The sequence below is a fragment of the Diadema antillarum genome, unplaced genomic scaffold (genome assembly GCF_040938485.1).
Source record: "Diadema antillarum isolate AM-2024a unplaced genomic scaffold, OU_Dant_1.0 seq00000180_RagTag, whole genome shotgun sequence".
Lineage (NCBI taxonomy): Eukaryota > Metazoa > Echinodermata > Echinoidea > Diadematoida > Diadematidae > Diadema > Diadema antillarum.
In genome coordinates, this window is record NW_027271247.1 from 156,876 (window position 1) to 172,044 (window position 15,169).

General features: G+C 39.0%; 1 protein-coding gene across 1 annotated transcript in view; it reads right to left on the reverse strand.

Annotated features, from left to right (window-relative positions):
• The window catches only part of LOC139728457 (metabotropic glutamate receptor 3-like), a 35,699-nt gene that overhangs the window by 19,313 nt on the left and 1,217 nt on the right, over positions 1 to 15,169 (reverse strand). The window contains exons 2-12 of the mRNA XM_071639396.1: positions 14,299 to 14,422; positions 13,562 to 13,890; positions 12,367 to 12,563; positions 9,483 to 9,730; positions 8,685 to 8,839; positions 7,878 to 8,070; positions 5,358 to 5,689; positions 3,514 to 3,639; positions 2,860 to 3,019; positions 1,861 to 2,070; positions 386 to 522 (exon numbers count right to left, since the gene is read on the reverse strand). Coding sequence (XP_071495497.1) covers positions 386 to 522; positions 1,861 to 2,070; positions 2,860 to 3,019; positions 3,514 to 3,639; positions 5,358 to 5,689; positions 7,878 to 8,070; positions 8,685 to 8,839; positions 9,483 to 9,730; positions 12,367 to 12,563; positions 13,562 to 13,890; positions 14,299 to 14,422 — 2,211 coding nt within the window. The remainder of the gene's footprint in view (positions 1 to 385; positions 523 to 1,860; positions 2,071 to 2,859; positions 3,020 to 3,513; positions 3,640 to 5,357; positions 5,690 to 7,877; positions 8,071 to 8,684; positions 8,840 to 9,482; positions 9,731 to 12,366; positions 12,564 to 13,561; positions 13,891 to 14,298; positions 14,423 to 15,169) is intronic.

Consider the following 15,169-nt stretch of genomic DNA (forward strand, 5'->3'; position numbering starts at 1 on the left):
ATTTCCCAAGATATTTTTTTCCATACTATTTCAATGTACCTAGTACATTTGGCATTCTATTGAAGTGGAGATCATTTGAAGAAAAAGATATGCCATGATCTGAATGCTTGGACAAGGGCATGAAACAAATCACAACTTTGAATGATGGCTTATGCAAAGCACTAAAAATAATCTCATCCTGGAGATACAGGAAGATGCCTAAAGTTGCACTCAAAGGAAATTACAAACATTCAAAGCAACAAATGTCTTTGCATGCCTTACTTATCACTTTAATACCTGGCAACATAAAGATAAAAATAACAGCACAAGAAAACATGAATATCTAATGCATGCTTGCAAACACACTGGCTCCCACATTAATGTTTAGATTAGGGATTTTTCTTACTCTGTCACCAGACCCGCTGGCAGAAACTGTGTTGAGAGTAGAGGACAGTCCTGGGATTCTCAGAGTCGACTGGCGGATATTGCGCTCTGGTCGGAACAGGACGATCCAGATCTTGGGTGCAAACATGCACATGATGCCTGGAAGAGAGGCAAAATTACTCTGAAAGTGAAAATCCACACCATGCTCAAGTTACCCTACATAAACACAGTAAATGTGACAACTTGGTCAGAGTTTCAACAAAGCAGATTCTATTCTAAGAAAGTTATGAATTCTTTCAGCCTCATACATTTTACTTAAAAGGGAAACTGGTTGCAACTTAATATGCCAATCAGAGGAAGTGATGAAATCACTTGCTCCCAAGGATAATATTGATATGCACACAAATTTTCACTAGAGTTTCAGTAGGGTCTTAAATAAAAAGAACCTTTAATAAAAGAATATTCCATGCCATTAGATAACTGCAAAAACTTAATGACAGTAAGTTTCATCGGAAAGGGGGAGGAGGGGTAGTACCTGCTCAAGTTTGAACTATGCCAAATTTTGTGTGCTATGCCAATATGAGAGGAGTGACTCACTGACATTATCACTTAGCATCAATTGTATCTGTTGCTGCAACAGATGTCACCATTTCATGAACATGTGTAACTGTAATTTTTGTCGCTGTGTCCTTGTTTAATATCAAAGTTCAATGAACTGATTCCTGTCTGAGGGTCAATTTTTCTGTAATCATGAAAACTGTGAGTAGAGATACACAGCCAATATAAAAGTCTTGAGTCATTTTTCTGCACTGCAAATTTTTAGCCCTTTGTCTACCAAAGGCCATACACAGTATCATAAAACTCATTTTCTTGGAAGAGGATCCTGAAAATATTTTGAGAATAATTTACATTGATCCTCACCACTGTAAGCTCTATTAACATCACTGCTATGACAACACATCATCTGTGCTCCTATACGAGGCTCCATAACAACCAATTACTGTACGAGCTGAAATTTTCGCGTACAGATATTTTCACGAATTGCTACTTGGAGGACATTTTCACGTGTTGTTAACTTCACAGTTGCGAGGGTCTAACTGAACTTAGTTTATGCGCGTTGTTATTTTCGCGGTTTAAAGGCAATTTGTGAAATTCACAAAAATTTCAGCTCGTACAGTACTGTAAACTTAGATTTGTTGTTGTTTTTGTGGTGTGGAAATAAACTTGCAAAATTTTTGCTCTACCAAAACTACGAACATACAGATATTTTTGAAGGATATCAAATTGATGTGCAAAAATACTTTCAACTGCAAAATTATCATAACTAAAGTTCACTGTTATTAGCTAAGTGGAAAAACTTGTTGTGCGTTATGTATTCCCTTATCCTGTTGAAGACTAGTCCCAAGTATACATTGTACTTAGGCAGTTGCCTATGGAAAATGTTTATCACAGCAAAATGAACTTGTCCTCAATGGGTTAAACAAAATGTATTCTTACCTGAAAATCCACAAGCCAGACAGGCAAGGGCACTAATCATAGACTTGGTCCTTCCAGCAGTGGTGAAGGTAGTAGCAATGAAGATGAAGGCAAGGAGGGAGAAGGTGAGCATGGAGAAGCAGATGCCTCGGGAGTCGTTGAACTGCCCCGGCAGCTTGCGGATGCGGAAAGCCTGGAAACTGCACAGGAGCGCCAGCAGGAGGTTGTAGACTGGGTGACACAGGAGAATCATTGTCATTTTTCATTTGGCATCTATCTTCTTCTTTTTTTTTTAAATCTGAGAGACTGTCATAATAGTGATAAGCAACTTCATCACCATTATCACCATCATCATTATGGGCCATACATAGTACATGCCACCTAACTATCAGCTTTAATCGGAGTCCTCATAGAATTGCTGAAGAAATTGTCATTAAATCGACACCTCTGAATTTCCTCTGCATAATGTATGCCAGAGAAAGATTAGGTAGAAATGGTTAAATTCAAGTTGAAAATAATGACACAAAAATTTGAAATACACTTACTGTAGTCTTCCAGAGTGTGTTGCAAATTCAATGATCAAATATGGATTCATTGATTATGGAAAAGGTTTTTGATAATTCTGCAATAGACATAAAGCATGGTACATGATCACAATAAGGGCTCACACAAGAATTTTTTACTACAACTACCATAACACAATGAATAGAAACAAATATGACAACCCCTCAACCAAACTGCACAAATGTGGTTTCTGGAAATGGATTGGTTCTTAGGACACTGCTCTCCAATTATCGCAATGGTGTAGCCCCGATTTGTTGACATATCTTGCAAGAGAAAACTACAATCTGCAGCTGGCGTCTACCTTCATTTTGTGCAGAAGCAAAATCTGCACATTTGATAGAAGCTAACAATGCATAGTGGCTTATCTACATACTGTTATACATCATCATACCAGCAATACACTACAACATCATCCAGTGACACTTGCAACATCAAAAAGTTGAACAAGACACTCACTGAAAGCAAGAATGGAGCTTAGGATTGAGTTCTGGCACACCAGGTTAGTGACATCGGGCGATGAGAAGTCATACACTGCTCTGGGGGGAAACAGCTGGATCAGCAATATCTGAAGGCAGGCTTGAACCAAGACTATCACCAGAACGAACATCACCTGATACTATTGCCATAATAAAGAAAGGAACAAATGAGCAACAAGAGCTGTTTCAAATTCTAAAATTTACATGCATGGTTGCTCATGTCTGAAATGTGCCATTTTTGGGTTCATCCAAACAGCATTGAAAAAAAGAAAGAATAATAGCTCACCTTTACTGCTTGATAAAAGTTTGCATGGATCAAAATGTATACCAGGTATGTCTGAATTATACATGTGTGTACTTACAGTGACATTCAGAGGGTAATGAATTTTCTTAGAGGGTCAAGAATTTTCTGAGATAACTGAATGCTAATAGATATTACAATGTATAGACTTTGCTTTCACAGCATATGAAAAGTTTTATTGGCACATAATATCTTTGATATCACTTGCGCGTCACAGATTTCTCACATGTACTAGTACCCCAACATTCAAAGCACGAGCTCTTGGATAATATCATTTTTGACTGATTGCTCCCGAGGGTCAGCAAGATTTGTAACTTTAGGCAGTAAACTCACCTTGATGTTTAGAAACATGGACGGCCTGCCATCCGACAGCTTCCTGTTGAAGATTCTAGAAATCCTGTTGGTCTTGGTGAGGAGAGTGGCCACATAGAGGGCAAAACTGCACCCGAGAACACTAATCTGTGAAGGAATAGGATGGACAACCACAAAATTCCTGAGCTGCAAATGTTTATCCTTGCTTATTGAATGCATATCTCTTCTTAACCCTAAAAAGACCGGGGGGGGGGGGGGGGGGGGGGGGGGCCTAAAAGGCCCCCCCCCCCTCGACATTTCGCGCGATTACTCAGCAACACGCAATGCTCTCGCCGCGATGCTCTATGACTTTTTTCTTTCGAGTTTCCCGCACATCTTGACACCAAATTTGTGACGCCCGGGGGTACGGTTCTGAAGTTACATAACTTTTTGTACATGCACGTGAGACCGAAAATGGCTCAAAAATGTGATTTTGTGTACAAAGTCAATACAAATTGAGTTTTTATCACATGGTTCATATAAATATGCTTATTTTTACTCTCAATGGCTAAAATCAATTTGTTTTAGTAGTATTAGGCTTCAAAAAGGGTCTGCCACAAATGTTGCTGAAAAAAACAACAAAAACAAAAAGGTCTAAAAAACAAAGAAATACATAAGAAATTCATAAAACAATAAAATAAATAAGAAATTGATTTTGATACCGAATTTTTTTTCAAGTACATTTGCTAAGAATGCTACAAAGAATATCTAGACCAAAAATGAGCACTTTTGGAGCTTTATTTACTGATTCAGATAAAAAAGTCTGATTTCTCGCATAAATTAGCATAATGAATCAAAATAAAATAAAAGAAGAATATTTTGGAAAATTTAAATATATGATCTTGTAGATTACATCGCACACTACCATTGTGCAAATTTCCGCGGCGATCGCGCGATCCATGGCCGAGATCTTAAGGGGGGGCCCTTTAGGCCCCCCCCCAGTCTTTCGAGCTACCAAAATAGCCCAGTCTTTTTAGGGTTAACCCACTGAGGTGGCTTGATTTTGCTACAACACGCATTTCCCATAGACGCTTGCCGGAGTATACTCGGGACTCGTCCTCAATGGGTTAATGAAGTGAAGTGGATGACAGTCTCTTGTTCAAATGTTTTAAATATAATTACCTTCAATGTGAATTGATCTGAAGACTGAAGCATCTTCAAATTTTGGCAAATCTTTGTATCTGGATGACTTTTGAACTGTGACTCTCTTCACAAACTGACCTGGAGGTTTTTATACCATACCAGTAGATTGCATTCCTTTTTCAGTCAATTCTACTAGTATGAATACTGTGCAAGTTAATGCATGGATAGAGAAATAAAAATGACACTCATATCTGTCTCTTGGCTTTATTATCTTTTTTCCCCTAAGTCTGATCAATTATCCTTCCATTTTCCACTTCTATACCACACAATCTAAACTGTATTTCATTTTTTTAAACCATCTTCTGAAATGACTTGTCCATTTGACCCCTGACCTTTGATAAATGCAGCCTAAAATCCACACTCAAAAGTACAGACTCAAATTAAAGCAGACTTTGAACTTGAAACTTGACCTTTGACCTTTTACAGGATAATTTGAAATTTTATCTGTGAACTGCCCAGTCATGCTCACATACAGTGTGAAGAAAAAAAAAAATCAATATGGATGATCCCAGTCTCTTGCAAGAATCAAGGATGACATCACCATCAACTTGAGTAAATAATGCTCTCATCATCCATCCAAAAGAGGCATATAAACTATTCAGTTTTCATTGATTTAGCCCAAAATAAGAAGCATAATGAAGACATTTTCATGTAATGCATCTTAGTGGCTGTTACTGTTTTACCTGCAGGTTACACATGAGGTCAGTGGGCTTGGCCAGGTAGAGGAAGCTGCAGATCAGCGTCATGACAATGGCAGTCAGGAGGATGTAGCTCAGCTCCGTACTCGTGGCCTTTATGGTGGGCGTGTGCCGGTAGCGCACGTAGATGCCGAAGCAGAAGATGACACCGACGAAGGCTACCACAGCCAAGATGCTGATGGCGATGCTGAAAGGGTCCATCCACTGCAGATACTGGACAGGTTTGACCACGCATGTGGTCTGGGCTTCGTCGGTCCGTTCACCATCTTGGCAGGGCGAGCAGCTCTCCGAGTTGTTCCCTGCACTGATGTGTCCCTCTGAAGGTGAACAAGGAAAAGTAGAAATTACACGGTGTGTAATATATGTCCCCGCCGGAAGTAGCATTTTGTAGCAAAATGTACAATATAGGTCAAAAATCAAGGTCAAAGGTCAAAGAAGTCAAAAGTCAAAATTTTGTGTAGAAGTTTTGAAGCCCTCACCTAGTGCCATCACATAAAGCAAACGGAATTGAAATCGGGTTAGAAATGGCGAAGGAGTAGCATTTTGTTGCAAAATGTACAACAAAATGTAGGTCAAAAATTAAGGTCAAAGGTCAAAGAAGTTAAAGGTCAAAATTCTGTGTACAAGTTTTGAAGCCCTCACCTAGTGCCATCACATAAAGCAAACAGAATCGAAATCGGGTAAAGAAATGGCAAAGGAGTAGCATTTTGTAGCAAAATGTACAATACAGGTCAAAAATCAAGGTCAAAGGTCAAGGAAGTCAAAGGTCAAAATTCTGTGTAGAAGTTTTGAAGCCCTCACCTAGTGCCATCACATAAAAAAAAACAGAATTGAAATCGGCTTAGAAATGGCGAAGGAGTAGCATTTTGTAGCCAATGTACAATATGGGTCGAAAATCAAGGTCAAAGGTCAAAGAAGTCAAAGGTCAAAATTCTGTGTAGAAGTTTTGAAGCCCTCACCTAGTGCCATCACATAAAGCAAACGGAATCGACATCGGGTAAGAAATGGCGAAGGAGTAGCATTTTGTAGCAAAATGTGCAATACAGGTAAAAAATCAAGGTCAAAGGTCAAAGAAGTCAAAGGTCAAAATTCTGTGTACAAGTTTTGAAACCCTCACCTAGTGCCATCACATAAAGCAAACGCAATTGAAATCGGGTTAGAAATGGCGAAGGAGTAGCATTTTGTAGCAAAATGTACAATATAGGTCAAAGGTCAAGGTCAAAGGTCACGACTGAAATTCTGTGTAGAAGTTTCAAAGCTCCCATGTAGTGCTATCATATAAAGCAAACAGAATCAAAATTGGCTCATAAATGACAGAGAAGTAGCAAATTGAAGATTTTGATCACACACGGACGCACACATGGACGCACGGACGGACACACACACGTACGGAGCCCGTTTCATAGTCCCCTGCTCGAACTCGTTCGGCAGGGACAATAACAGTTCCTCCTCTTAATACCATTATCAACCCTCTGATTGAAAAATGCTTTATATCACTTCACTGCTACATTGCCAGTCTCATTAATAATATTCACATTATTGCATCTCACTGACTTGGGGCTAGTAATTCATTACATTCAGTGAAATTGCAAGCTAGAATCTAAGATGGTGCATAACAGAAGCATGTGCCTACTGTCGGCAAGATTTTTTCTTTCTTTTTAATAGACATGAGTACTTTAAAACAAGGAATGTTTGTGTGCATTTGAATTTCACGAATTTCGCGAGAGTCAAAATTCGTGAAATTAAAATGCATGTGAAAGTTCTTGTCTACACAATACACATTGAAAATTTCATGCCGCAAGAAAGGCCGTCGGCTCCAAATCGCGAAAATTTCATGCTGCGAAAATAGTGTTTTACAGTAATTCAATCTAATCATCATGCATGAATGCACTATGGAGGTATATCACAAAATTCATGTTGTTGTTTTTTTCTACTAAACATTTCATCCAATTACTATAGAGTGCCAAAGTGTGATGTCATAGCCATTCATCACCATGGAAACTGATCATAAACAATCTCACTTGGCCCCAAATATCTGTAAATACTGTTGTTGCTACACCATGCTTGCACCTGGTTCCATCTCAAGCTACAGTGAAAGACTGTGATATCATTTCAGTACTCTAGTAACTAGAGTATGTGAGGGCTGCTCCACATGATATCACCTTTTTCAGCAGACATTAATTTCCGAGTCTGATATCTCCATGCACAAAGCAAGCTGTAAAACTCTCTAAATCCTCCTTGTCTCATGCTCAAGAAAAATACAACTGCAAAATCATTTGCAAAAAAAAAAAATAAATAAATAAATAAACATTAGTGACTTGAGGATGACATCTACCCATTTAAATCATCATGCATAAGTTGGCTTTTTTATAATTTCCTTTTAAACTTTTCATGATTTGGATGGCAAAGATTGTAAATGTCTTTCACACTTGCAGCATACCCTTTGGGAAGGAAGACATGATAAAGGTCCTTGATTATTGACCTCTGACATTTGACCTTTCTTACTTTCACATTTGGCACAATCCCAGCAGCATGTAACAGACTGTCGGATGAGGTATGAGCCTGGAGGACAGTCTGCCGAGCAGCGGGACACTGGTTCAACACCCCCATTGGGCCACACCACATCACCAGTCAACGTGAACTTCTGGTTTGGATCCCACACTCCCACTTCCTTGAACACATACTCCCCATCCACATCCTATATGAGATGACAAATATTGAATGATAGATGCGATATGATATGAAAACATAAATACATTATTTCAGCTACAAAACCACACAAAACAAAAACCTTAAAAAGATATTTTAAAAGGTATCAAAGTTTTGAAGCTCCATTTTCCACTATATTCATAATTTTCTTATCATCAAATAATGCACTGATTCTTTTGCACAACAAACTGAACTGATAATGGAAATATTATACACAACTATGATAGACAATCTCACAATATCATGACAGAGGGATAATGGTCTGTGAAAGTCAAAATATTTCTGATTTAGAGGTCGTATACACAATTAAGGTAGGCATTTTGAAGCTATTTCCTTTTCTAGACTCTGGACTTGCCAACACATTGTGCAAATGTGAAATACATGTAGACTGCGCATACACGTGTAGCTGGTCACTCTAGAAAGAAATACCATGTGAACTGATATCTACAATTACTGTCCTCCGTCAGCACTGTTCCCTGCTCCCAACTGTCTCTGACAGTGGAAGAAAACTTCTCAAGTATTCACAGGATCTCATGAATGCATCTATTGCATATATCACCTTCCAATAGTTTGGCAATAATATACACTCGCATGATGGGATACCTGGAGATTGAAGATGAAGTATTGTGCCATGGGGTCGCCGTTTTCATCGAAACGAAAAGATGGATTGGTGAGACCGTTGAAAGTCACATTCCTGACGTACTGGAAAAATTCGTCCGTGTTGATCGCAGATGTTGTGGAATTGACACACGAAGGGCCTAGTTTGGTATGAATGTGCAGAACATTGCAATAATCACCACTCATGTCATGGATGTCATCATATCATTCCCTTTCATTTCATTATTGTCACTTCTAAACTGCATTAAACTTTACTTTGACTTTAATACTGAGAGTTAAATCAGTTTATAGTCAAAACTAAAACACCAAAAAAGGGCAACTTTGCTTTTAATACTCTCTATACAATGCAAATGACAATGTTGACACTGAAATTTGGCAGTTTCTTTGTAAAATCAATTGAAATTTGCATATTAATTTCATGGATACACATGACCTAAACAATTTGGACAATCTACGATAAACATCTAAGGCTACACACATGAATATATTACATGACACTTTCGTGGAAAGAGAGATAAAAAAAAAGATTCTTGTTGATTTAAAGAGCCATTTCAAGCAATAACTGTAGAAGTTTGTGATTACCGCATATGCAACGACAAAATTAAAGCAACAGCAAATCTGCATACATGTGGAGTATGTTGGAGATATACATGTATGGTTACAAAAATCTATGGAATACATGAATGACAGGAAAATCTGATATAGGCCTATTCAAAATTCATAGCCCTGCTGTTGGAAATAAGCTACCTACTTATAAACTTCAACAGAATGCATATACCGTACCTTGACATTCATACAGCATGTTGTGAAGGCCATAGGCCAGAGAGTGCACTGCATCAATGATGAAGGACGACCAGGCTCCCTCGCTCCTGGTATCCAGCATGTCGGCAAAGGTTTCATTGCCATGGCAGACAGGCACTCTCTCATCCTTTGCCTCCGTCGGGTCAAAGGTGCAGCCATGGCGAGCACCCAGAGTGAGTTGGTACCAGGGGTTGCGAGTGTTAGCACTGGGGTCAAGGGATGCCAAATACCTGATGGACCAATCAGAGCAATCCATAGTGTGGCATTACAGTGTAAGTACCGCCAATTTGAATAGCACACCAAACACTGTCTGACAAACAAAACCTTTACAACATTGATTATTTAAACTTTTACAACAGTACGAATAAAATCCTTGAACTCAGTTTCATACCAAACTGGAGAAGACCTGACACACTGTTTTACGATCTGGGGGATGTTTCATCAACGTTTGTCAGTGCTGACAACTTGAATCACCATAGTAACAGTCAGTGACCAGAGCATCTTAGCCAATCAAACCCAAGGATTTTGCTGAAATTGTCAGCACTGACAAATGTTGATGAAACACCCCCCAGGTTACAACAAATGATATGATGCCACCCTAAAGGGAAAGAAGACATGTATGTTTGTCCATGAATGAATAAATGGAACTGTTATGGAACTCATAAAATACTAAAGGTTTTTCTCTCCACTTGTCTTTTTCCCCATGACATGATGGACAGGTTATCAAATACTCCTTACTTGTTTCATCCAACTGATAAAACATTAAAAAAACAGCACATATAAGATGCGAGTAATTGGAATTTTTACATTAATACATAAAATGAAGGAAAGATAAATGTACAGTATAAGGAATTTGACCAAGGAAAATCTAAAACATTCAAACACACTCAAGTGTCTGATTATCCATGCCTAGGTTTCATATTTTTTTTTTTCTGTAGAATGCATGTACAGCTGACATGCGCATGCACTCTTAGAATCACATACAATAGCAGGTCTTTGCATCTTAGTAAGGCACCTGTCAATCACATTTTTTGCAATGGAGCAATTGAATAATTTGTAACTACGTAAACAAAATTATGCTTGCAAAATAAACTCCTGGGAAGAACTGCTTGTGAAATTCCTTTCTCTCTCTTCTACTTCTCTCTCTCGCCCTCTCTCTCTCTCTCTCTCTCTCTCGCCATCTCTTTCTCCCTCTCTCTCTCTGATTTAGTACAAATTTTATGACTCATCACTGATTTTAAAGACACTAAATAACTGTACTTTTCTCAATAAAGAGCAATTGAATCATGTGAACATAATTGAATCAACTAATTCCATCAACTAATTCCATCAGTAAAGATTGTAAGTACAGTGTAACACAGAGTTATAACAGGTGTCTCTGTAAGTCAGCCATTCTCAAACTTGAGTTCTGCACTGAATGCAAACTGTAATCAAATAAAGCTCACAACTTAGTTAGCTTGGCAGGCGCCTCGCCAAGAGTGATTCTGAATCCAATTACATTGGAATGTAAGTGTGTGCAGTGAGATGACATAAATATATCAAAGCACAAGATACACCAGAGGTTTTTCCTAGATTCAATGTGTCTATTCTCTCTTGATTTCTTTCTTTTTATTTTTCGTTCTCTAAGCAGGAACTCACTATGCCTGTATCATCACTTTTTTTTTTTCTTTTGAGATCAACTCTATCCTTGGTTCCTCTCTCATTTCACTCCTGTCCTGCCTTTTTCCTTGTATGTCTTTACATTGAATTTTGATCCCTTTGCTCTAATCGTGTTGCCAAAGTGCATTCCTGACACAGTGTGTTCTTCTATCTATTAAATTCTACATGTACCTGGGCAAGATGAAAAATCTTTGGGCAGAGTGGAAGGTGATGTGTACAAGGAAGTTAATACTGTTAAACTGTAGCAGAGTAATGAACATAACATAGTAACTACTCTTGGAGACTAGTGGAACTCCTATTATTGAGCAACAGAAGATAGAATGAAGTACTCTGTGGTTGCTAGGTAACAGATGGGGGGGGGGGGGTTGGAGGAGAGAGAGAGAGAGAGGGAGATAAAAGGGCCTAAGTCTAATGGGAGAACAAATCATCAGTTGCTAGGAAATAGAGGAAGAGATAGCAAGGGGGGGGGGGTAGAGGAAATTGAGAGAGAGGGAGAAAATGACTTGAGTTCGATGAGAGAACCCTATTGGATGCATCACCAATATAACCACAATCTCACTGTACAGTTACAGTATTTGTTATCCTTCAGACACATACACCTGTACTCTAACCTCTTGGATGCGGTGATCTATTTTCTGGCATGGAGACAAAAATTGAAGTACATTCTATGAATTCTCTCCATTGGGGCTCTCAATCTTACAGAGAAATACTGTGAGATTTTACAGTCTTGCTATGATTTTAAAAAACAAAAAACAAAAATAAAAACATGAAAACTAGGACAAATACTCATTTTGTGCTCGTTATCTCGCATTAGTTTCTCTGATTAAGCCAATAACAAAATAGGAATATTTTGGTTGTATGAAATGCCATCAAGATTTTTTTTTCTGGGGAAATGCAATCTCTGGTAGTCAGCTAATAAAGCAAAGCTGTCCAGCAGATGTGCTGACCAACAAGCAGAGTAAAGCAAGTGTAACTACAGGAAAACTTTTTAAAAACAATAATTTTGACCAAGTACCCACAATTATCATATGCATCACTTTGATTATACTGAACAAACTTCCAGTCAAGAATGCAATCCAAAACATCAAGTATCGACAAAATTACTGCTTCCCAAAACACAAAGAACAACCAACCAACCAACCAACCAAACAAACAAACAAAATGCAAAGAAGTCATTGTTAAATCAACTATATGGCAGGCTACTCACCCTTTAAGGTTTGGGTCAATGCTAGCCTTGGGGACAATGCCAATCATTCCCTGGACAATGGGCTCAAAACCAGACACCACAGCCATCGAGTCCCCCCAGGAGTCACTGGCAATCCAGGTCCGCCCAGTCAAGCCTTGGGTCCTGGCCTCGATGAGGGCACTGTTGATGTCAGTCTTGCTCATGAACGTAAAAATCACCTAAGGCAGAGAAGGAAGAGTTATACAGAAATCATTAGGCACAAAAGAAGTGAGAAATTGACAAAAAAAAAACAAAAAAACTAGAGAAGCACTCTGAGAGCGCAGACTTCCGCCAAGCATGCAGCTCATTTCCACCACTGATCTTGTTCTTCCATAGAGATTTCAGTAATTTCTACCCATAGGAACTTAGAGCATCGTGTGCTGAAAGTCGCCCGATTTCCCAATATAAAAGCCTTTGTTACGTCATAAACCCTCAGCTGCACGGCGCACCTCGCCCTAGTAGAAACTAGAGCACGCACTTTAGTGCACGCATGCGAACCTCACATATGCAACAGCCTGAACTCCCAAGTTCATTGACCCTACCTGCCAAAATATCAAAAATCCTTCATAAATTCCCCCAAAATTCTTGGATCACTACCAAAATTTAATCATCTGTTACTTGTATCATTCTAAACCTTTCCTGCAAGTTTCATCCAAATTCATTCACTAATTTTTGAGTCATTTTGCACAAGGACAAACAAACACACAAACGCACAAACACACAAACCAACGGTAACGAAAACGTAACTTCCTCCCTTGGCAGAGGTAAAAAAGATGTAAAAGAATGGATAACATGTACAAATTATAATAAACTTGATTCTAAGGGAAGTTTGACCCCACACTTAAATAAGCAGTCACAATGAGAAGTCAAACAAACACAACAGGAAAAATTTCATAGAATCTTGGAAGAAAAAATGACATATTATATTGAGCTATTAAGGTACATTCCTTGACTTTGATTTTCAATCTTTGATACAGATCATTCTGTCAAATTTTATTCTTTCTACTGAAGTTAATTTGTACATGGATCAGTCTTTCCCTCTTAGGGCAGAACAAATCATGTGGATCTTGGAATGATTCCTCAGACTCCATCCTTTGAAATGTTCTCTCGCTCCATTCCTTCTCCCTCCGCACTCCCCTCACACTGACAGTTGCTAGTATCAACACTATTCACTTGCCTCAATCTTGGCATCGGCTTTTAAATTTGCGATGACCTCCTGTAGCGATGTTGATGCAGCGCTCTCGCTACCAATGAAGTACTCTTGCACAACGCAGACATTCCTGGATGTAAGGTTGTCTTGGAGAGCATTCTTGCCGGGCACGCCATAGGAATTCGCTGAGTAGAGGATGGCTACATAGTTCCAACGCATGACCTCAGCCAGGTCGGCCATGACTCTGGCCTGGTTCTCATCAGATGGTACGGTGCGCAAGAAGTACGGGTACTGCTGCTTGTCACTCAGGATGCGACTGGAGGCTGAGTAGCTGACCTGGGGGATGCTAAAGAGACCTGGGCATAGGGAGGTTAAACAAAACTAACATTGAATTTGGAGCTATTTGATGGTCGGTGAATGCATGGTGAAATGGTATGGTTGAGATACATGAGAATACTCACCCACTCCGAGTGAAGAGTTTACTGTCACTCAGCAAAGTCTCAATCAAGCTATATTTACTAGAACAATATGCAGGTTAAGCCATATTATTTTTTATATATGTGTACCAACGTCTATGGTCTTTTTCATACAAAGGTTTTCAATCATTTCATGCTGTAACAATTGCAGATAATATACCAGCAGTTACATGTAGGACACAACCAATCACTGGTATGCATTTAAGTTGTGCCATGCTGTGACTGTGTTTATTGGAACTTCCAAATTACTGCAAACAGACCCCTGAATATGGAGAGATAGATTCTTACCTAGGAGGGTCGCAAGTCCAATTGAAGTCGAGCTGGACCCAGTTCCCACGACACCGATGGTCTGGCTTTCGGCTGATGGACATTCTGTACTTGGTTGGGAACTTTCAACAAAGTTCAGTGCTTCCTGTGTGGGATGTGAATAAAAGTGACATTGATACAGAAATCAATTCAAAGTTAATTGTTTGGTGTTTCATTCATTACTTTTTAAGCATACATGCAAATGATAATTCATACTTGATGGCCTCTCAGCTGTGTGCACTATTCTTCTGCAGATTTACACACACATTATAAATACACCAGTTGCTTAAACTACAGTTTGACCTCGATTATCCGGCCATGTCGGGACCGGCGCTCATCCCGATAAGCGAATTGGCCGGATATGGGAGACACAATGTTAATGTATATAGCTGCCGTCCAAGCTGCCGTCCCAGTGCACTGGCAGCTAGGCAGGTAGCGTACCCCGCAACGGTGGTGTAATCTATGGTAACCTGCGCAAAATTCTAGTCCCTTCTTCACAAAAATAAAGTGTATCTTTATGTGAAAATCATATGTTTTACCTCATTAGATATTGAGAAACTTTGTATCATGCACATCTTATGAAATTAGTGAAATAGATCCATGAAAAGATGTTAAAGTCAATGTTTTTTCTCAGTTTTTGGATGAAAAAAAAACAAGTCCTTCACTGCGTGAACGCGTCCGGATAATAGAGATTTCCCGATAAAAGGAGGCCAGATAATCGAGGTCGAACTGTAAATGTACACTCACAATATCATACATGTTCATATATTCTGATAAAATCAAGTGAAATAAACTCATGAAAAGCTGAACATTTAGAATATTTACACTTAGAGCATTGGTCATGGCTACCACA